At 41.6% G+C, this 23,029-nt stretch overlaps 2 protein-coding genes across 4 annotated transcripts; one reads left to right on the forward strand and one right to left on the reverse strand.

The window, feature by feature from the left end:
* Positions 1-358: 358 nt before the first annotated feature.
* On the forward strand, positions 359-6,674 carry RB195_002486 (uncharacterized protein; the record flags this gene model as incomplete). 2 transcript variants are annotated; one of them, XM_064199769.1, is made up of 8 exons in its annotated part: positions 359-588; positions 1,503-1,569; positions 1,764-1,847; positions 3,497-3,603; positions 3,713-3,818; positions 4,173-4,386; positions 6,338-6,465; positions 6,603-6,674. In XM_064199769.1, the coding sequence occupies 8 exons, from the start codon at positions 359-361 to the stop codon at positions 6,672-6,674; spliced, it is 1,008 nt and encodes a 335-aa protein (XP_064055650.1). The 2 variants fall into 2 exon arrangements, with proteins under 2 accessions (XP_064055650.1, XP_064055651.1); XM_064199770.1 differs by lacking the exon at positions 359-588 and adding an exon at positions 903-916.
* A 7,763-nt stretch (positions 6,675-14,437) lies between these two features.
* Positions 14,438-22,477, reverse strand: RB195_002487 (uncharacterized protein; the record flags this gene model as incomplete). 2 transcript variants are annotated; one of them, XM_064199771.1, is made up of 17 exons in its annotated part: positions 14,438-14,585; positions 15,405-15,511; positions 15,568-15,696; positions 16,167-16,275; positions 16,414-16,487; positions 16,628-16,753; positions 16,814-16,906; positions 17,864-17,926; positions 18,007-18,126; positions 19,034-19,104; positions 19,157-19,262; positions 19,382-19,499; positions 20,235-20,395; positions 20,483-20,628; positions 20,692-20,785; positions 21,034-21,222; positions 22,376-22,477. In XM_064199771.1, the coding sequence occupies 17 exons, from the start codon at positions 22,475-22,477 to the stop codon at positions 14,438-14,440; spliced, it is 1,956 nt and encodes a 651-aa protein (XP_064055652.1). The 2 variants fall into 2 exon arrangements, with proteins under 2 accessions (XP_064055652.1, XP_013307022.2); XM_013451568.2 differs by lacking the exon at positions 22,376-22,477.
* Between the last annotated feature and the right edge of the window lie 552 nt (positions 22,478-23,029).

The raw sequence follows: 23,029 nt of genomic DNA on the forward strand, positions 1-23,029 counted from the left end.
CTCAGGAGAAATCAACGATGAAGTTCCCTAGAACGCTTACTTTAATCACTGTGACACTGTACCAACAATAAGTCGATCTTAATTCGTATGGAAATTATGACAGAAGCACACACAACAGCTGTGAAAGATTTTACAACTACACCCGTGATATGTCATCGATCCTAGTGAAATCTAAAAGAAGTAGCCTTCCAGCTTGAAGAAAATACCGTGGTGTTGCTTGCAGAGCCCTTAAAGATGAAGTTAGATACAACCCAGCCAAAAATCCACATCCCACAGTGCGCCGCGGACGGTTTTACAACAGGTGTTTTTGCCACAGGACCGTCGCTCTGGGCTGCACTATCGGGCAGGAAGCCCTTGAATGGGTTACAACACTCCACGGTCACGTGAGAGGGCCGGAAGCTCCGCTAACTTGCACTCGTTCGCTCACGCAATTTGTGCCATGAGTAAAAACGGTTTTGCTCAGCTGCCCGCCTCTGCACTCGTTGCACTTCTGACGTCAATTGCCATATCGCTATGGTCTCATATTCATTCAATTGGTATTTTACTTTCCATAACACCTGCTGCATCACAGCAATCGTATAGAACCAAGTACGTAATCTCAGATGATCGGTTCTTTTCATGGTAAAAACTTAAATTTGAACACCTAGCACGACTCGGTTCTTAATCAGTTTTACCTCGGATGGTGTGGTGCACTTTCTCCGGATGGTTCTGCGCTTATCCGCCAGGATGGTCTTGACGCTGGCCCCGCCTACAAACGCTTTTTTCACGTGTGCCTGACCACGCCCTCTCGCCGCAGCGTTAGCGCTGTCAGTTCAGCTCGCGTCGCATCCGCTTCTCGTTGCTTACGATCGAACAGTGCTTCTCGTTCACTCGCCGTTCGCTTTCACTCAGCTTCACTCACAATGGCCTCTTCATCGTGAGTAACTTGGTCATGTTGTAGTTAGCCTGGCGGTCATGCCAGTAGTTACGTCCAAACTCGCCGGTCAAACGCTGCACTGTTCCACCGCTAGCTCAGTGCCGCTGGGAAGACTTTAGTCGTCGTCTCTGATTCTTGGGAGAAGAGTATGGGTACGAAACGTGTGTCTTACGGTCTTAGAAGGATGATTTGATCAGTCTAGTTTGGACGTATTCTGTGACCGAATAGCTTATTGCTCCGACCAGTTTCCCACGAGACCAAACTCTTAATGTTTCAAGACAGTTCTGTTGTTGCATTTGTGCTTGCTCCATTGTTAAATTTTATCCGAGCTAAGGCAGTTGGGGTGGGAGCAGGGGTACTCAGTGGCGCCTTTGTTTTCTCGGCGTCCTGTCCTACTTTTTACTCTTAGCAACTTTGGCTTACATGTCATAAATCTTCTAAGACTAATGCTTAGATCTTAGGCACCGCCTGATTTAATTATTTACTTCTAGAAATAAAGGTGCCATGCCACTGAGTGCCCCCTTCTCCACAACTACATTTTACTCAGGCAGACTAAGCAAGTAGAAGTACGAATGTCTATTTTCAGAATGGCTTCATTGATGGCTGCCAAAGTTCTTTCAGACCGGGTGGCCGTCGTGTCTGCATCAACTAAGGTGAGTGTTGAATTGAAATAATTAAATTTTCTCGTTTTCTCTTCATTAGTTCACTTTTGCTCACATTCTGATAATCCATCAGGCGTGTCAACGAAAGTGACTTATATTTTTGACACGGCAGCTCTTCAATGATCATTCCAGAAATAGAGATTACTGCTCCAAAATTTGCTTAGATATTACGTATTGTATTGTAGGGTATCGGCTTCGCAATTGCTAAACGTCTAGGGCTAGACGGAGCATCCGTGGTTGTCAGCAGCAGAAAGCAGAAAAATGTAGAGGTGAATTCGTTTTCCTTTTTCTAGTTTCACTCCGACTGATATTTGCTTTAAATTTTCCTTGTAAATATGCAAGTCTGGTTTCAACAAAGTGAGACATATAAAACGCAATAATTAACATAGTAATATAATATAAAACGAAGTAAACCTAAGCTTCGAAGTTCCCTAATTAGGATATCACATGATTATACATTCGCAAGAAGTCAGAACCCAGTTCATACAATAGAAATCAACTAGCCAAAGTCATTTTTTTATAAACTTCTTGGAGCGACCGGGGGAAAATGTAGTTGGTGGGGGCCACTCTGTGGCGCCCTTGTTTTCTCGGCGCTCTAACTTACTTTTCTCTTAGCAACTCAAGTTTACATATCATAGATCCTTTAAGACTAATGCTTAGGCCTTAGGGCACCGATTGATTTGATTATTTACTTCGAGAAATGAGGGCGCCACCGAGTGCACCCTCCCCCTCCCAACGACACTTTACCCGAAGAATTTTCCAACGAAGATGTTATATTCGCCGTCAACGCCCCATTCAAATCTCGTAAAGAAATTCTGGGAGATATAAACAAATTCTTCAGCATTGACACGGGGATTCTGCAGTCTGCAGAAACAAAGTCATTGTATTGAAGGAGTGTACACATGATTTTTACTCACCTGGATAAAAATTAAGAACGCTGCGACTATAAAGTTGAGCCAAGGTCAAAACGACCTTAAGTTCGGTGCATTTGAGTAAGTTGCATCCCAACCTGCGAGGTAGAGCGTAGCAGTTGGAATAAATGGGGGACCCTCGTTAACACCACTCATCTTTGTAGTGCAATGAGGCTAGCTATGGTCCTACCTCGATTCGAGCCGCTATTTCCGCCGCGCTCCTTCAAGCGCGGTCGCTCAGCAGCATCGAGCATCAAGTCGTTTTGACTCGGCTATAATACTAATACTTGTTACTTTATGGAGAAAGTAGCGAAAGAAGATTCTTCAACAAAATTCAGAGTGGACTGCGAAGTAGTTAAGCTATATGCGTCATCTTATCTTTTCATTTTTTCTCGTTCTTTTTCTGTTATGGGACTAGCTTCGTTTTGAAATTAACTTTTTTCTTTGCTAACCTCCGGTTTGTTCGCCACAACCGTTACGTACGTCTCAGAGCGAGTCTGCTAAATCAAACAGATGCTTCGGCAAACAGTTACTTGGAACGCGTGGAAGTGGCACCACGTGGCATTTCGTATTGGTATTGTCTCGCACGTGTACTTTTGAATAGATCTGAACATGTTCAGGAAGCAAAACAAACCGAATTCACTTCATTCAATCTTTTGTCCACAATTCTCGAAAATTCTTTGTCGCGATATTTACTTAGTCGCAAATATTCATCGATATACGAGCAAGTGTGCGGAGATCAGTTCGGCGAAACTGCTGGTGGCCATCAGATTTTTTTATGCTCGCTTCCACGTCATCTTTTTTCTCATTATGTTACAATCCTATTTACCACTGTAAAGAATCATAATGTCGAACAACCTGACATTCATGATTTTGCACAGTGGTAAATAGGACTGCCGCTACGAATTACACATATAACCAATTCAAATAAATGCAATGTGCGTTAGAATAAAGAATAGAGTCTGTGTTATTAAACTAACTTACACAGTAGGATAACATTTTTTCAGGAAGCTGTCGAAGCCTTAAGACTAGAGGGTATCGATGCTTCCGGATTGACAGCACATGTTGGACTAAAAGAAGATCGAAAGAGATTAATTAACTTTGCGATCGACCAGTACGTTCTACTATGATTGATTGGGATTTTGGGAATTCTGTGGATCATGTGAACTGTTGAATTCAAGTGACATCAGTGTGAGTAAAAAAGTATTTACGTACACTTTAAGGTATGGCAAACTTGATATCCTCGTATCTAACGCTGCTGCTAATCCACATTTTGGTGACATCATGAGCATATCCGACTCACAGTGGGACAAACTTCTCACAGTTAATGTAGGTTTTTCACATTCGCTGTTTTCTGAGGGGAAAAGAATGTTCTGTGTAGAAGGAGTTGAGTTTTATTTTAAATGAGGGTTTGACTTTAGCCATAAGGCTATTTTGGATAAAACGGGGAAAATGGTGCAAGCTTTGAAGAAGATTAGGATTTTCCATTATATCATAACTCTCAAAGGGAATCCATTTGAAAATTAACACTTTTCATCCATCATCTTGTGCTCGCGGTATCACCACAGATGGATGTGCTGATGTTAGGCTCGTTACCTGGGGTTTTCTCGTGTAGTTGGCATACTTGTAAAGTTACAGTCGAAAATTGCGAATGGCGCCAAGGCATTTATATCTCCAGTTCAGGTGCGATCGGCTCTTCAACTTACCCAAGAAGCCGCTCCTCATTTGGAGTCCAGCGGTAGGGGCTGTGTTGTCTTGGTGTCATCTGTTGCTGGCTACGCACCTATCGATGGACTTGGAGCTTATTCGGTTATGAAAAGCACCCTCATTGGTCTCAACAAGGCTTTGAGTCAGTCTCTTGCCCGACGGAACATTCGAGTCAACGCAATTGCACCAGGTGTCTCTTTTCAACTAACTCATTGCAGAGACCAAACACTAAGCATGTAGTTGAGCTCATCAGCTTTGGAACGGCTATGTTTTTCTTTGGATTTTTTCCTTACTGAACTGTTCGCTTCAGGTCTACTTTTGCTTATTAACCACAAATCTGTAGAATGTTAATACGTTGTTTGGCAGAGCGTAATCACGTGCGGAAAATGGGTGCTGCAAATAACAACTGGTCACAATTTTTGTTTTCCTCGTGCACCCGTGGATTTCTACTGAAATAATGTCTCAACCGCGTGATCCATGATTTGGGAGTTTGGTTCGTGACAGCTGTCAAGGCGCTGCATGCAGCGTTTTGCAAGGTTTTAACGCAGCATGAAGACTTTTGCTGTTATTATAAAATTGGTGCTTTGTTTTTATGAGGTTTTATTCAGCTCTTTTTTTGAAACCGTTCTTGAAAACGATTTTAAGCATTTCCACTGAGTTAGAGGGGTGTAATTCATGGACTTTTCAATTGAAATGGGCACGAACATACTGAAATTATTTGAACATAATATAATCACGAAGGTCAAAGTCCCCAGTGTAAATCTACCAGCTTCGGATGTTCCTACGCGTTTGACTTAAATTCCGGATCGCTACAGGTTTCTGAACGCTTACTTGGCTAGTGGTTAACGCTGCCAGTAAGTGGTTTTTGAGACTGCGGTGTCGATGGTTCGAAACCGCTATAATGTCAACCAAACCATTCATACCTACGGAAGCGATAAATAAGAACCGGTCTTGTCTGGGAGGTTAAAAACAGTGACATAGCACATCAACTCGCCCACGCATTCATTGTAAGGTTGTAAATGCATTCATGAACTTCAAACGATTCTAAATTGAAGTCGAATTGAAGTCAACCGCGAAGGCGTATCAAAATAAAGGTCGATTAGCGCCGTGCACTTATTATTTATTTATAGAGGATACAATACTTGTAGGTACCCGCCCATGTATCAGGCTAGTGTTTTTATCCTTCCAGACTAGTGATAGACTGATAGCAATTTATCGAACTAGGAGGTATGGAACGCTGGTTGGTCCAACCATCGATCATGCAAATGCAGCGAAACCTGTTACCGTCGCGCTATACACGCCCATCTTTGTGTCAGAGCAGTAGAAGATTTCTATTAATGTACTTTTTTTTCCGAAGAATTACTTCGAAAAACTGATAAGTAGTCGCGGCTCCCTATGCACTAAGAGAACTGATTTTGGGATTAGACGATGGGCATTTTCGTTCGTTCAGAAATGGGTGTATTGAAATGAAAAATGAAACACCTTAATTCCGTGGTTTTGAAATGTAACTGAAGGCGTACGGTTGAAAAATGTTTCTAACTTTCTAATGGGATCGTTTTTATCAAGTATTTTCCCATCATCCTCGTGTAAATTTGCACTCTGCAACGGTTGTAAATTCCATAATAGTGTCTTGGGTGTTGCTTAGCAAAGTGTGTAAAAACATATTTTCTCATGAAGGCTGCAGTTGTGCATCGCTAATGTCCTAAACATTTGCTGTGCACTCCACTGCACGTGTTTATCACAGACCGTATGGAATAGTTCGAAAACAAATACACGCCTGCTGCACGTGGATAATGTTCTCTTCTCATTAGAGCGATCCTTGTCCACTGTTACATGTGAGAAAACCACCGAGAGCGTCCTTTGAAAAAGTTTCCTTTAGACAAATGGTGGTTACTACTTAGTTTATCGTTTTGCTTTGGCTATTAATGTGAAGGTGACCATGTTGATGCGGTATTTTACATATAAATGGATGTTCGAGGCTGTTAAGAAATAAAAGAATTGTTTTCAACCTCTAAACGCGAAATAGTTATCTTGAAGATTCATGTGAACTAAGTTAACTTGGGTGGGTTGTTATGTAAGTACAAAAGAAGTGTTCTCACTTGTTTCTATATCTGCTCTACTATTCGAGTTAATCATTTTAGGCATTATTCGGACAGACTTCAGCCGAGCACTGTATGCAAACGAAGTAGATCATGAGAACTGGCTCCGCTCCATCCCCCTTAATCGGCTAGGACAAGCTGAAGAGTGCGCAGATGCTGTAGCGTTCTTGGTAAGTCAGCTGTTTCAGAGCCTTATACTCGTAGCGTAATGGGTGTTCAAAAACTGCACTTTGGTTACGGATCCCTCAAAAATAGGGGATCATTTTTGGCCCGTAAATGCAGCTTTTTGATGTCAATAGAATTTCAGGTATCTGACGAAGCCAGTTACATAACCGGTGAAACTATAGGTGTGAACGGTGGTATGCATGCCCACATTTAACTATTATGTGTTATCCGCTTACAATATAATAGCATTGCCTTTTGTTCAATATCTGCAGTGCCTTCTCAGGTTGTTAATTTGTCGGTTCATCCCAATCTAGTCTCTTTGGAAATAATCTACATTTGTGGTTCGGTTAAATGACTTCGCATAAGGTATGAAATTTGTGACCGTAACGCTATCATCCATTCTCTGTTTGTACGAGTATACGATATCTGCTCATCTGCACTATTCACTAAGTACCTACCGCTGGCAGATGTGTTGTTATTTATTGTAAATACGATAAGCTCTTAATGTGCCATTTTCTGTCGAGAAACTGTTTGCTGTTGAATATCTCGCCCGTCTTTGTTTCTTTTCGGTACTACTGGTGTATTAAACACATTGCAAGTCATTCGTTAGTTTAAGGATTTTGAAATAAAGTATTCCATTATTTAAGTACTGTTACAACACTACAATATTTTTATTACAAAGGTGATAAAGTTTAAAGGATGGTTGGGCAGTGTTAGGATACTTTATCGGATCGATAGTTATATGTAGTTGCAGAAGAAATACGTGCTTGTGTACTCGCTCACCAGAGCTGGTAATATCTATGTGCACCATCGACGAACCGAAAAAGAAGCTAACAGCGTGTCTTCCCTATGAATTTGGGAACATGTGAAATTATTCTCCAAGTGAAAAATTGTAGTAATTGTACTTGTAGTAACCAACAACTTTTTTTGCATTTTTTCAAAATATATCATTAATTGATCTTATTTCATTCTTTGGTTTCTGACTTCCCAGAGTAATCACTGCCATCGCACCTTATTTTCTTCAAAGCTGTGTGATCTGAAGTAGTGCTTCTTAATCCTCCTTTGTTTTATGATGAAAATTGAAGTTGCGCGATGCCAGCAAATATATTCGCACAAAACTACCCTTAGCTCGGTCCAATTGCCTGAGCGACTGCATTTCAAGCAGAGCAGTTGTGAGCGACTCGGACTGCAAAAATGAACAGGGCTAGTGAGCATCTCATCAAAACAGCTCCTCTTAGAGCACACCCGTCGACGCAGCTGCAGTTCCAGGACGTCGGCTGTCTCTGTCCTCCCTTCGCTCTTATTCATTATCTTGAGCTCTTGTACTCGACGTAATCTCGCGCTCATTTCTCACACCACTTCCCTAGACTGTACTTTACTGACGATTTTTTCCTATGTACTAGAACCCTTGTTACCTATGTACTAGAATCATTTACTCAGCCGTGGAAAGATGATTCTAAAAAGTTCGGAACACGTATGGAACTTTGAGACATTGCCAAGATTGAATACATCGGACTGGGTTATCAGAAGTCAGGATCCATCAAAATTGATGAGGTAAAATTGAAAAAAAAAACAGAATTCTTCTACTTGGGTTCTCTACTATCATTTGAATGCGTAGTAAATTGATCAATCAGAGGAAGGATGTATGCAGCTTGAATTCATTAGAAAGCCGTTGTTTTCGATCAGAAAATGCCTCACTGGCCTCGACGGCAAGTCCATCGGACGATCATTAGGCCAACAACGTTCAAGGTGCCGAATCCCTGACGGCGATCTTTATGATGAAGATGAGAACACATAGGTTCTCCGGTTAAGATCTTTCCGATATAGTCCTTGATAAAAAAAAAACTTAGTAAAAGGCTGAACGTGGTCCCGATCATAGAAGAATCGAGGCTGCGGTAGCCCATCCATATGTTGAGGCGCAGTGTACAACATGAAAGGTTGCAACTAGCTTATGGTCGGGTCAAGAGGACATGAAGTCGGTGCATGAGCGGTTATGCTCGAAGCGATGAAACTAGTGGTTGGGATCGAGGCGGGACCACTGCGGACTGCAGCGATGAGTGGTGCTAGCAAAGGTCCTCTAGGTCCTAGCCGCGACGCTTCACCGCACCACTTCGAGCGCAACCGCCTGCGCAAACGCACCGAGTTTCATGTCGTTCTGACCAGACTAACGACTTTACTGGTTACTCAAATGCAAGGCGCAGATATCATAACCATGATCTTTGCAACACCTAGTAATGCTAGGAAAAACGCCGAGCAAAGAATGAAATGGAGGAAGAAAACCGGTAACTTGTGTATGCAGATTTCCTCTTCCTCATAGTTTTTCTTGTTTTCAGTAGTGGAACACATTCACAGTGCTCGACACTATGAAAAGAACTTCCCTACACTAGATAAAAAGATAAAAAGTTTTATGTTTTCTCTTCGTAAGTTTGATGTCGATGTAACTGGGCGCTTTTCTTGACAGTGAGAAGTCCGACAGTGCAGTCGTCGGGAGTGGAACGGTAGAACATCGCTGAATGAGAAGAGCTGTGCACTCAATCAATCTCTCGTAAATCGTTCGCAGATACGGCTGGAGTTGCGAGGATATTTTTAGATATTTGTATGCAAGAGATCGTGAAGCGGATGCTTAGTAACTCGTATCAAGCAACATCCCCTCATCGATCTATTGGACACCAACTGTTGTTTTCATTAGGTTGTGTGCTGGTTAGGTCCGGAAATCCCATATCACTTTCGTTCGTTTCATTGGAAATTTTCTTTTGAGGACTAACGATGACAGGAAGGGAAACGAGATGAGTTTTTCGAGAATAAGATGATCGAAGACTCGAAGAAAAGACAGACGGACAAACTGAGAAAAGGGAGAAAGGAAGAAAGAAGGAAACTGTCTCGATTGTTTTGTTCTAGCATTCAATTCAAGTAGTAACTCCAGCTCTTTAGAAGAAAAGCTGCAGTACTAACTGGTATTGGGAGGTGCTAAATGCTTTCTTTTTACTAATCCAGTTATTAATACTTCCATGCACTCCCATTAAAAATGGAAAGAACAGAGTTTTCATCATAAAACAGATCAATGGTGACGCATCACGAGACTAATGATGTTGGGATCTCTCCACAGAGGGTTAGGGATGGGGTGTAGCTAACGAATTAAGGAAAGGCTGTATAGTAGCTCTACGAGATCCTGTCTCCCTAACTATGCAACCTAATGCGGGTAATAGGACGCAGGCAAATCCGTCGTAAAACGTCCACAATCCAAGTAATATAACTCCTGTATAACTAGTCTAAGTAATATAACTATAACTATAGTAAATAAGTTGCATAGCTGGGGAAACGGGATCACACAAGACCGTTTCATGCGCCCTTTTCTATAACACTAAGGGAAACTGAAGGTGGTCACATTCATACTCTACACCACTACCCTTGTCTAGTCAAGGAGATCCCAACTCCGTCAATTTCGTGATACGCTGCATCACGAAATTGACGGAGCTGCATAGTTTTAAAGGTATCACCCCACGAATATGGCGTAGGATGGATTTTCGTTGGAGTGTACCTATATCGGGTCGTAGATTATGAGTACAAGGGTGGTCCCGCTCCCTGCGTCACTGATAAACAGATGGCTTCGGAATGAGGTTCCTTACGACCTTCGTTTCCTCTATTGCAACGCGCCACCATTGCGCCCCCCCCCCCCCCCCCTGATTCGTCGAAGACTCATTCGGACGCCCTGATAGGCAATTAATTTCATTTGACGAATCGCAGGCGGAGGCGGGGCGCAACCGTTGCGCTTCGCAATAGAGGACGTCGTAAGGAACCGCATTCCGAAGCCATCAGTTTGCAGTGATGCAGGGGGAGATGAGCGGAACCACCCCTGTATTCATAATCTACGATAGTTATACTTCAGCGAAAATCCATACCACGCCAGATTCGTGGGGTGATGCCTTTAAATGAATGGTTCGTTTCGCCTCTGTCTAGGTAAATGCAATTGCAGACAGAAACTAAATGACCCTTTTTCTAAAACTATCAGACTAATCCAGTTTTGGTTCATCATCACTTCATTCTGTCTTCTTTTGTTTGTTTGTTTTTTTTTAATTTAGAAGTTTATGATTACAAACTCTTTGTGTCTTTCAGTAGCGAAGAAAATCACTTACAAGATAAAATACAGAATATAAAATATGGGGATTTTAGAAGAAGAATGGACAAAATAAAATGATTGCAGTCATAATGAGAAATATACTGAATACGCCTCCGTATCGCACACATCGCAAACGGCACGTAATGCAGAATCGCTGTACTGTTCAGTACGACTAAATGAGAGGAGAATTCGTCCGCCAGACACAAAAGTCTCATACAAGAGCTCCTGTTTTCTTGCTCTTTGGATGATGTTACTGGAGATAAATACGTGCTGTAATCAGTGAATGAGTACCAAAAACAACTTTGTCCACAACTCTAATCCACAACCTTGTCTAGCGCCTATTTGGGGCGGAAAACACTGTCCACTTGTCATTTGCTATGCATTAATGATGTCACCAGACCACTGACGAACGGAAAACATTATTACAACCAAAATGATATGGGCATCCGTACAAAACAAGGAAGAGCTAGAAGAAGAGAATCGCAAAGAAGTGTTGTTTCTCTCGGTGAAAAAAATGTAATCAACGTTCCAAAAATAGCATCTATTTCTTTTATGATGATAACAAATGGGGTGATGTAATCTGATCGACATTTACTACTTGGCGCCAAGATTAGTGGTCTATTAATACCGACTTATATTTCAAATAACGAGGAAACGTTAATTGTCACGGACTGAAATGCTGAATACAAGACGCATTCTCTCGCAGATATCGAACCGCTCCCCGTTCCCATGAGAGCCAGTGCACCAGGAGGGTCTCCGCCGTGATGTATAAGTCAGTCTGGTCAAAACGACATAAAACACGATACAGGTTCGTAACCGGCTGCACTCGCAGCGCTGCGGCGGATTGCAGCGGTTGGAATAAAAGAGGATCCGCGGTGACATCATTCCTCGCTATAGTTCCCACCTTGATTCCAATCGCTGTCTCCAACGCGCCGCTTACGCAACTGCACAGTGCTCCATGTCGTTTTGACCCTACCAGATAACGCACATTTCCCAGCACAGATCAGAAAAATGGATGTATACAGCCCTACCTTTTCGTCCCCCCACTACTCACAATACATGATGAGATTTTCTAATACGTACTAGTTTTGTTTTCTTTGGGAAGTGACTGCACATTTGTAACTATCCATTCAGTATGGAGAAGGACTGTCACTTGAAATCTGGCCTGAATGAGACAAGATATCCAGACAAGGATGTGCACTTATCTTAGGAAAACAGCTGTCAATCATTTGGCCCCATTGATCCGTCACACATGACAACTTTACCTTTCGTACAAAAAAAAAGACAAAACGCAACTCAAAGGCGCGACAGAGGCAGACTCATAGCACTCCAAGTGGGTATTCATGATCCCGTAGGCATTGGGAGAACAACCGTCTAACATATAATGTAACGAAAGCGCATTCAGCTCCGATCGAATTAGTGGTAGCTCGAGTGTAATTTTTGCGAAAAATCCAACTCCGACAATTGCTAAGAGCATACCAAAGGCAGCGTATCACGAAATTGACTATGTTAGGATCTGTCCACTAATCTGAAGTTCAAGAGTATGAGTTGATCACGCTCAATTCTTCTGTTCCAGACGAAGGCGTGTAGCCTACGTAACACCTCGCCATTATGACATCGCCTCTCCAACGGTGCAACTCTTCAAGTGGTAGAGCGCGAGCAACTCCGTCGTCGTACCAACGTCTGAGATTCAACTACAATATAACTCAAATAAGCAGACGAGACTGCGCCACCCACACCATCGGGATCGCGTTGCGGCCGGTAATAAATTGCGTTTTGAAGAAACGAAAACACACAGGCCGTGGTCCCTGCCATGCTCGTGAACAGCAGCCCTACCATCACACTTGTGCGAGGGCCCTAACATCGAAAATTTTGCAATACGCTGAGCTTGCCGCTCGCTTTGTCTCCAGTGCCTTAGGAAACACCTAAATTTACGACTACAAATAAGGGTTTGTGCACCACAAACTTATGCGGGGTGAGCTAATAACTAAGATGTTCACCTAAACACTCGAAGTAACTTTTAATGTTGTGGTGGATTTTGTATGTGTACGCGAAACTCTGACATGTCAAAGGTCATAGAGATTTATCGGTCCCTCTTCCCAACATTCCTTGACTGCCAGAAACTCATTCAACAGCATCAAAACGAAAACTGTGTTGAAAGCATCGGCGTCATAAAGGATCAAGCGGCGGATTAGGGATATTGTCCAGCTTCTATCACTCAGCAGAATATAAAGTGTGTGTGATAAAGTGTTTAGCGTTAGTCAATCCGCTTGAGTTACGCCACCCCGTTCATTTCAATTCAAAATCGTTTGAGGTTATCGAACGTGTAATTGGGCTATAAAATGATTTGCGGAGGCTAGCCGATGTGTCAGTAAGTGGTTTTATCCTCCCAGACAAGTCTGGTACCAATTTATCGATCCCGGGGGATGAAGGGCCTGGTTAGCACTAGGTCGGATTCGAACCTCCTATCGATCGTGCAGACTTTCTGTGGCGTTCGCTTCGGTCGCGTGCACCGATCAATGAAAATTAATAGTGGTTTCATTTGCTGTGAAATTATATTGGTGCCTTTCTCATAATACTTTCTACTTTTTTTAAATATAAAATTAGGGCCAAGATTTATTGGATTTCTTTCTAAATGTTCCACATTTGGAGATCATTTAAACGTCAGCTTTAAATACTCCTTCGGTACCAACATAATACAGACATTATTTGAAAATATTTTTCGAAGTATGGATTTTTTCCTATTTTCCCCAACAGTTTTCACAGAATGATGATTTAACATAACATGAAGTGAACAACAACATCGTACTGATAAAGATAACGTTCCACGTCACATCATTTAAACTGTTGGGCACTATTTAAGCAGCGGGCTTCTTTCATGTTTCCACTTTCTGAAGAAGACATCTTACCAAGTTGAGGCAAAGGTGCAAGAAAATAGACACGCGGAAGAGTTATAGAAGTGAAAAGCAATCCGCGCTGTGGCGAGGGCTATTAAACGGTTGCAAAGTCTCATTCACCTTTTGCAACATGCAAATGAAGTTATTGCGCACCAATCTGACGCCCCGGGACCCATCCACCCCATTTTATAACATTCTAGCGACGGCGCACCATAGCAACGTCATTGGCCCCCTTTTATAGCTATGTGGCGCCGGCGCACAAATCCGACGCAGTGGAACCCGTGTCATCCCATTTTATAGCTTTCTGGTGTCAGTGCACTAATTCGACGCTGGTGGACCCGCCGCACCTCCTTTTTGGAGTTTCGTTTCACAGACACCACACACACGTGACAGACTAAGCTCCATAAACCGGTAACAGGTAGGAAAGGGCTGCAATAGATGAACTAATAGTCTGGAGATCTAATGGATCCCAATGAATGTAAATCGCCCTCGAGATGACTAACAAAAACATACCTATACGTTGCTTCTCATACGGACCAACCAGCTAAACTCCCCTGACTCTCAGTAATGTGACCTGCGCGAGTTACCTATCATTTGGATACCAAATGAAAAACACGAATGTATACTATTTTGAAGACCACAAGATAAGCAAGGATTCACGCATCCATTGCACTTAACCTTCTAGTAAAACACTAGTGACGGAACAACGGTTTTGCTCAAGTGTTGGCTGCTGGAAGGTTACTGCTAAGAAGAATGCAAACTGCAAGAACTCAAACGGCATTATTCTCTGCAGGAAATGGCTCAAAGGGAAGGTTGGACAGAAGAAATAGTTTGAAACACTTTTCTGAAAGCTTTTTTCCTTTTTCGCCTAACGCTGGAGCTCGATCACCTTTGGGATTTGCATTGAACACCTTGATCAACTACAGACAGACTCATATAAATTTATACTGTTCTACAATTTATCTACCAGTTTCGTTCTAAAGGTGACTCAATTTGATATCCACCCATGTCAAACACAGCTCTTCCAACGTTGAGTAATGAAGGATTCAAGCGAATGAGTCCGAAATAGTCGTTCAGCTCCTCTAACAAGAACCAATTTTCTCGTGACAACCTGAATAGTTCAAAGGATTAGATTTCAGAGACTTAATCCACTTTTTTGAGGACTTGATTTTTGGTAACGTTAAACTGCTGCCGAATGAAATTAACACGAAGACTAGGAAGTACTACGTTCTTTAAGATTCGGAGATCATTACATAATGTGCGCTGCTAGCAAGCCGTAATCAATTGTAAGGTCATGGTATGGTCAACAAACTGAAACAGCCAGCCATTTCGACCTATAATTTGATATAAGCAGCTCTTTGTGCCTCCTGTATCTCTGTCACTGTGGTATACTAGGCATGAAAGGGGAGCAGATCACTGCTTCACTGAATGACCAACTTTTATAAATCATTGCGTTTTAAAGGCAGCATACTGCAAGATGGATGATGTTGTGATCTCTTCACGAGAAAATAGGGCTGGGGGTGAAGACTACGAGTGTGTTCGCGCTTGATTCCCACTAATTGTCGTAAGAAACGGCTTTGGAAATGGCTTTCGAGTTCGAATTCTTCTACACTATAACGCACCACCACTGTACACGCACTGCGTCTGCGAGAGAGCGGACAGTAACCAAGAAATTTCGCTAGCAGCGTGTTTAAGTAAAACCAATGAATGGCCGTTGAGGAAACCAGCGCGTATGCAAAGGTAAGAACATGAGGTGGCTCGTAGGAAAAATCGAACTTGAAGGCCGTTTATGAGGACGATTTGGAGAAATTTAGCGTGAACACCCCTATACTCGTAATCTACACCTTTACTCCATAGTTTCGCAGAGATGAACCAACATCGTCAATTCCGTTGTACGCTGTCTTTCACTGAGCAAAACCAAAATGATTACCTTGAACATATGAAAGTTGCCCAGGCCAACTCTACATCACTATTTCGTAGCCCTATAGAGTAGGATCTTGAAGATCTCGAAATGACCGCAACCATAGCCAGATGATTCTCAAAGCAAAATCCTCAACTAGCAGCAGACGAGTAATGAAAACAGAAGCTGCTACCTGCAGTACAGTTACCAATCGGTCAAGTGAGGCGTGGTCTCTCTCAAGATTTTTTCCCTGTTCGCTAATCAGTTTTGAAATGACATTGTTCACTCGAGACATCGAGAATTCCAAGTCTTGACAAGCCATCTGCAATTGTCTTCTGCACATTTTATACGCAACAGCAATTGCAAAAACCAATAAAACAGCACAAAGAGCCCTACTTTTTTAATTATTGAAGGCATCACCCCACGAATCTGGCGTGGTATGGATTTTCGTTGGAGTATAACTATCGTAGATTATGAACACAGGTGTGGTTCCGCTCATCTATTCTGCATCTCTGTAAACGACGACTTCGGCATGTAGTTCCTTACGACGTCCTCTATTGCAAAGCGCCACCATTACGCTCCGCCCCCGCCTGTAATTCGTCAAGTAAAATGAATTGCCTATCAGGGCGTCCGGATGGGTTTTCGATGAAACGCAGGCGGAGGCGGGGCGCAAGGGTAGCATGTTGCAACAGAGGACGTCGTAATGTAATCTAGCACCCGATATAGGTATACTCCAAAACGAAAAGTCATACCACGCCAGATTCGTGGGGTGGTGTCTTTAATTCAACTCACCTGCAAAGAAGGATGTGCATGTTCAGCGATGAAGTGGGTCAGCTTGGGGTTCCGTATCTCATCCGCTAATTTCTCTTGCCCAAACAATCGTTTAAGAGAGCTCACTACCCTAAAATGATGATAACTTTATGTACTGAAAACGCTTACACTACATCACTCTGTTGGAAAATCAATTAAACTTGGACGTAGAAGGAAAAAAAGCATTGGAAGACGTGAATATCTTGCTGTAGTGAGAAGGAATCCGTACCTCTTTTGACCAATAGAAGACCAAGATGACAACGTTGCAATTGCAATACTTTCTACATTGCTTTCTTCGCGACTCTTAAAGAACTAACTTATCAGTATATCTAACAAAAATTAACGCTGCCTTTTCTCAGCGTAAACTTTGAGACGAAAAAAATAATCGAGTGCGATATATTTTTACGGATATTTCTCATTTGCAATTAGAAGAAGGATACTACCATCGATAACAAAGTAGCAACGTCGCGAGTATTTTTCTCAAACTGGAGTGAAGGATTTGTAGACTGCAATCCAGCCAAATCTAAGCACGTGTTAATACTGCTTCGCAACACGTCTCTTGTCAACCTCTGAAATGAAAATACCTATACATGGTCATCTTGGAATAACTGTGACAGGTAGAAACATACATGAATGAGAGCGTTTTCTATATCTAAAACGACAGGAATACGCTCATCTAGTAAGCCAGCTAGATAATACGATGCCGATTCAAGGACGTACAGCTGAAAAATGAGATAACCACACTCCAATTTTGTACGCGGAGGCCAGTACGTATCTTGAACGGTAGGGCTAAGAAAAGAATGTCTAACTTATGTGCACTATGAATATATTAGAGTACCCAGGAAAAATTCGTTCCCAGATGTCATGACAAATTTCTCAGCAAACTCAATTTAACACTGATTGTTGGAGCGGAACGACTGATGGAGACTACAACAGGTATGCTTAATTCCCAAGTTTGTTGGTATAGCAAAATTAGAAGGGGAAGTAATAAGTCAGATAAGCACAGAAATACTCAGGAAAATTGGAGTTTCTAAAATTCCATTAAAATCATTCTGACCGTTTTTAAGAGCCTTTTATTCGATCTTCTTTAAAGGCATCACCCCACGAATCTGAGGAGGTACGGATTTTAGGTGGAGTATTCCTCCTATACGGGATAGTAGATTATAGAGAGGAGGTGATTCCGTCCATTTCTTCCTAGTTGCCTAAAAAACGGCCCGGACAATACGGCTTCGAACGATCCGGCGCGCTATTTTCTACGTGTTCGGTTGGAGCGCGCCAGCCTTGTGCACGCGCTACATCTTCCGGACCGTTTTTATGGCAATTAGGAAGAAATGGACGGAATCATACTTCTCTTCATAGTCTACAATCCCGTATACGAATACTCCATCTGAAATCCGTACCACTTCAGATTCCTGTGGTGATGTCTTTAATGAAAGAAGTGATTCAAACAGCCAGCTCCAGCCTTCCTCTTCAAAAACAGCCGCTTAGCGAATAACATCAACCCTCAGATCGTTTTCACCCGACTACACTACGCTTCACGCCAAACTGAAGATTACACTGACACTTGGATACTTGAACTCAGAAAGCAGTATATTTTACCACAACCAATAACTATAATCTCTCGTCTTTACTATCAATATAGCCATTCTTTTCATGCTTCTCTTAGGATGAACACGTACCTTGAGAGAAAACTCTGTTGTGGTCTGCTGAATACTAGGCTCATCTGACAGAAGTGCATTTTCCTGGAAGAAAAGTGGAACAAAGTCAGCATACAAACGAATATAAAAACAACTATTTCCAATCAGAAAACAGAAAAATATACCTTTCTCGTACTTGGTGTTTTGTTACAAAACAATGCTAAGTCATGCAACAGACGCTTTCCATATCCAACGGTTGCGGCTGCTAAAGGCAAGCGTCCAGTGGAAACCAATTCATCTCTTACCTAAGACTCACAGAATGCAACAAAAGGTGTGATCAAGAGAAATACTTTACAAGAAATTAATTTTACATGTGAGCAAACAAATCTCCCCAGTCTATTTTACGAAGACAAATTTCATGGATACAAATAAAATTCACGCAGCTAATTAATTCATCCAAACCTACTTTCTGACCAGAACCAGTCGTCTTTTCTGTTTGAAACATTTTTCGTCATTTAGTAGTCTTAGGTATTCATAAGTTTATGATTCCCCCCACTCCTACATCATTCAATTTCCATCAAACGTCTAATATGCAAGATGTGCATGATACAGTATGTGAGTACTCAGAGCAGTTTTTGAAATGCACGGAAGAAAATCTTCACAAAATTTGTGACTTTTTAAGGGTTTGGCGTCGTAAAAGCCTCATGATCTTCATACGTCCTTGGATATAAAAAATGAAACTACTTAAACCATATCTTTAAAAAAATTGAACAGATAAAACACCTGTATAGAAGAACAAAAAAAAAAATGTAAATCTCCAAATTCATGATGTTACCATGAAAGCACATGAGAATACAGCACCTCTACCAAAGAATTTTTTTCAGTTACGGGTGCAATATACGCAATGGGTTATAGTTCACAACAACAACAAGAAATATTCGCATTCAACGTTATTCCATTATAATAATCGTCCCTACATATAACTTACCAGATAATCGCTGATTATCGCTAGTTCACTTTAAAAATTTGTGACCTATGAAAGGCTACTAGGAAAAGCAATGAATTCAACAAGAAAAGCAAATACAATAACCTGCAGATAGATCCATCCCACCAACGTCAACGGAAAAACGACAAAAGACAATGCTTTCTGGTAGCATTTTCAATAACCGCAATAATAATTTTTAGCAATTTCGAGTAAGGAATAACACAAACCTCATTGGCTTGCCCCAAGTTTCCCACCAGTTGGTTGTCGTTAACCGAAGCTTGCAAGTTTAGATAACCGACTGCAACGAATTATTGTTTTTTCATACAGGATGAAAACTATTCTATGTGTACCATCAAATCCTTTCAATCCAATGGTTTCGTTCCTCTTGAACTCCCACTTATCTTCTTCTTTCAATTCAGAACGATCAATTATATAGCAAGAATAGTATCCACCCTTCTAAACATATATACTTCATAGATGCTCTGAAAATGCTACTCATACCAAAGATTTTTTCTGGGATAGACAAAAAGTGATCAGCCCAAATTGATAAGCTGCATTTATGATACAAAACTTACAGCAGTTGCGAACACGAGAGCAACATTGGCATTGTGCATTCCCGTGCAACACAAGTTCTCGATTTTCAAAAAGGAATTGGTGCGAGTCCCACCAATAAGCTCAGCACTTGAGGTAAAACTGAATGAGATAAAAACAGTTTTTAAAATCAACGGACAACGAAATAGTATGCAAGCAAATGCAAACTGCACGAAGATGTCGGTGCATTTTGGGTTTGGATTCCTATAAAAAATCATTCTGTGTAGGATTCTAAAATCAGCTTCAACTGGAAGCATACGATTTTGAAAGAGTGGATTTTATGTGTTACACAAGTACATAAAGTTAATTCTCTATCGAAAAAAAACTGAAACGCAGAAAGAACTAGAAAAATAAGTTTAAAAAACAGCCCTCCACAATAATATTTAAAAAACCAATTTATTTATTTATTTATTTATTTATTTATTTACCCTTCTAACAACTGCTAAAAAAAGATGAGTGCTAGAGCAGAGCCATACAAGGATAAGGCCTAAGGATTAATGTGATGTGCATTTCCTTACGAAAGTCGAATTAGGATAAAAATAATTTCCTCTTTATCTCCTTACAAAGGCGGGAATGCATCCCGTAGAATTTAGTGACTCTATGATGACTGTTCAAGGTGCACATTACATCCTCAGGGCCTGCTATAGCTTGGGGATGGGAAGCTTTTCGATCTGTTTTTGTTCATTCATTTCTAAAATAGACAAACATTCTCAGAGACTCCACTGACTACTAAAAATAGCATTTCACTGTGAAAGAGGGATTGTGAACAAGAATAAGAACACTAAAATGGAACAAAAATGTTCTAATATAAAGCGATATAAATAAAAGTGAACAAACCTTGACTCATCAACGAACGCGATGACTGGACGACATTTTCCAGAGACTAATAGTGGAAAATATTTCTCTTTCATCTCTTCTGATCCAAACAACAACAAAATATTTACTAGTGACTTCACAGAAGCCACATTTGCATAAACATTCCAGTCAGTGCTGAGAACCTTTGAAAAAAAAAACAAATTAACCTTCATTTCAAGAATGAGGATTGCAATGAACAAGAAACGCTTGCCACAGATCAGAAAGAATACCTCAAATATCTTCGCCTGATCCTTGTATCCTAATCCTAACCCGTTGTAAGAAGATGGTATTAATGCAGAGAATACAGCACTATCTTGAAGTGCTGCTTTCACGGAATCAGAGAGACATCTGTGCTTTTCAAGGTATCCATGATCAACTTAAAACCGTAACAACTTAGAGACCATTACGAAAACAATCAAGAATTATAAATACAACCGACTTGATAATTCCAATGATTTCTTCAGGACCTCTGTGAAACCCTGAATTGCTTTGACATCATCTGTGTCTGTGTATTCTGGGTAGATAATGAAGTCCTAGAATTCATAAGATCACTAAGGATAAGCAATAAACAATTTGTTACCAAGGATACCAAACCTTTATAACCATAGGTTCGATAGGGAGGACCCTGACACTTCTCAAGTGAAGGAGGCCTAGCTCATGGGGTGCAGCTCAAATGATGAGGATCCCTTTGCCAACCGTCCAAAAGTGAACGTGTCCGTTCACCGGCTCCAACTATCGTATCTACGGTTATAAGCTTTAGATGCAAAGCAAGTCGCCCCACCTTTTCAAACCTGTTCATTGCAAGTCCCCTAGAGAGGGACACCTTTTCTATCGGTACATCTGACTTGACTATCTCTTTGATTTGGAGTTTGCTAACGCTCGGGACTGTGTCCTCTTTGCTACCACATAAATACACAGCACATCTAGATAAACACCGTCGTCTCAGCGAATATAGAGAAACAGCTCTCATCTAAAATAATTTCTAGAGATTAACGAAAACGTCATAACCAACGGGTAAAAAAGAGTCTTTAGCTGTACATCAATAGACAAGATGACAACATTAGAACACAAACAAAATAAACAGTAAGTGCTAGAACGTTGCGCGTCTCTTTTCCTTTTTTTTCTCCTAACCTTTAAAGTTCATTAATTAGGATATCACATGATTATACATTCGCAAGAAATTAGAACTCAGTTCATACAATAAAGATCAACTAGCCAAAGTCATTTTATAAACTTCTTGGAGCGACCGGGGGAAAATGTAGTTGGTGGGGAGCACTCAGTGGTGCCCTTGTTTTCTCCGCGCTCTAACTTACTTTTTTCCCTTAGTAACTTCAGCTTACATGTCGTAGATCCTCTAAGGCTAATGCTTCGGTCTTAGAGTCCTCGACTGATTTAATTATTTACCTCGAGAAATAAGGGACCACTGAGTGGTCCCCTCCCCCAACTACATTTTACCCGCGATCCATTGTGTTTATTTCCATAGTGATATTCTAATGTGGAAACACATTAGAATATCAGTATGGAAATAAACGCAATAGTATAGTACGGAAATAGAAACACATCATGTAATCAGATTATGAGTTCGCACAAGCTGAATTCTACAGCAGACCCTACAGCAGCCCAGCTTCGCCCAGCACTTCTGGTAAACAGCAACAACAGATACACTACTCACGCACATTAAGCACACGTTTATTCGACCTGCTCTCTAAGAGCCCTTAAAAAGCCCACGAAATCACAACTATGTGAGCCTCACCCAAGCTCACATAGTCTCACCCGGGCTAGAAACCGAAAAGGCGGGACCTCTCCACACTCTTTTGACGTCAAACAATTATTTGGTGCGAGTACACACACTGTACAAATTTTTACGTCGCAGTGTGAATCATTTTCAAGGTGCGGGAGTCCGGCACTCTCCCCTAAGAGAACTGCTTGGTGAAGAAAGATTAGCGAGGAATTGCATGTGGTTGAGTCACGTGTCAAATCCATTCTTCACAAAACTGCCTCTGCTGCACCTTCTGGCAGGCCTTTGGCCGAACCGATGTGTAATATACTGTGCACTGCTGGATATTATGAGTTAGTCGTGTCGAAGATAGATAGAGCAGAGATAGGACGAACGATGGATCCACCTGCGTTTCAGAGCAGGCAGAAGATCGCTTTTGGTGCGTGCTCTGCCTACTATCCGCCCTGTAGCCCGCTGCGAAACTACTGCGATTCATTCTTTCCCGCATGCCCTGTTATGTAAACAACACATCTAATCAAATTTATCAACTCCGGAGGTGTGAACGAGGAGCTAGAGCGGTTTTGAACCATATATATATAGTACAGTTACAGCGGATTCTCATACAGAACGGGGTAAACATGGTGAGGGTGACGTACCGGGTAGCAGACATACTGGGACGTACGTTACGGCGAAACACTGTGCTTGCAGTTTTAACGGCCAGGAAACGTCAAAAATTCTGGCTTGTCTTTGGCAAATTCGCTTTGAACTATAGCGCGGTCCATCGCCAGCAACAGTCTATTGCCGGCGCAACAAGACCTTGGGACTCCTTTCATCATATTTTACTGTTTTCTGACGGTGGTTCACCAACACGATAAGATCTTGTTTCACCCCATTTCACTGCTTTCTCGGCAGGCGCACGACTCGACGCCGTGATATCCCATCTTACTCTATCTTAGTGTTTTGTGGCATCGGCGCTTCAGCTCGACACCGTTAGATCCGTCTCCTTTCTCTCTGGGATTTCGTTTCACTCACTCACACTCATTAATTCATTCCATTCATT

This window comes from Necator americanus, chromosome IV (genome assembly GCF_031761385.1).
Source record: "Necator americanus strain Aroian chromosome IV, whole genome shotgun sequence".
Lineage (NCBI taxonomy): Eukaryota > Metazoa > Nematoda > Chromadorea > Rhabditida > Ancylostomatidae > Necator > Necator americanus.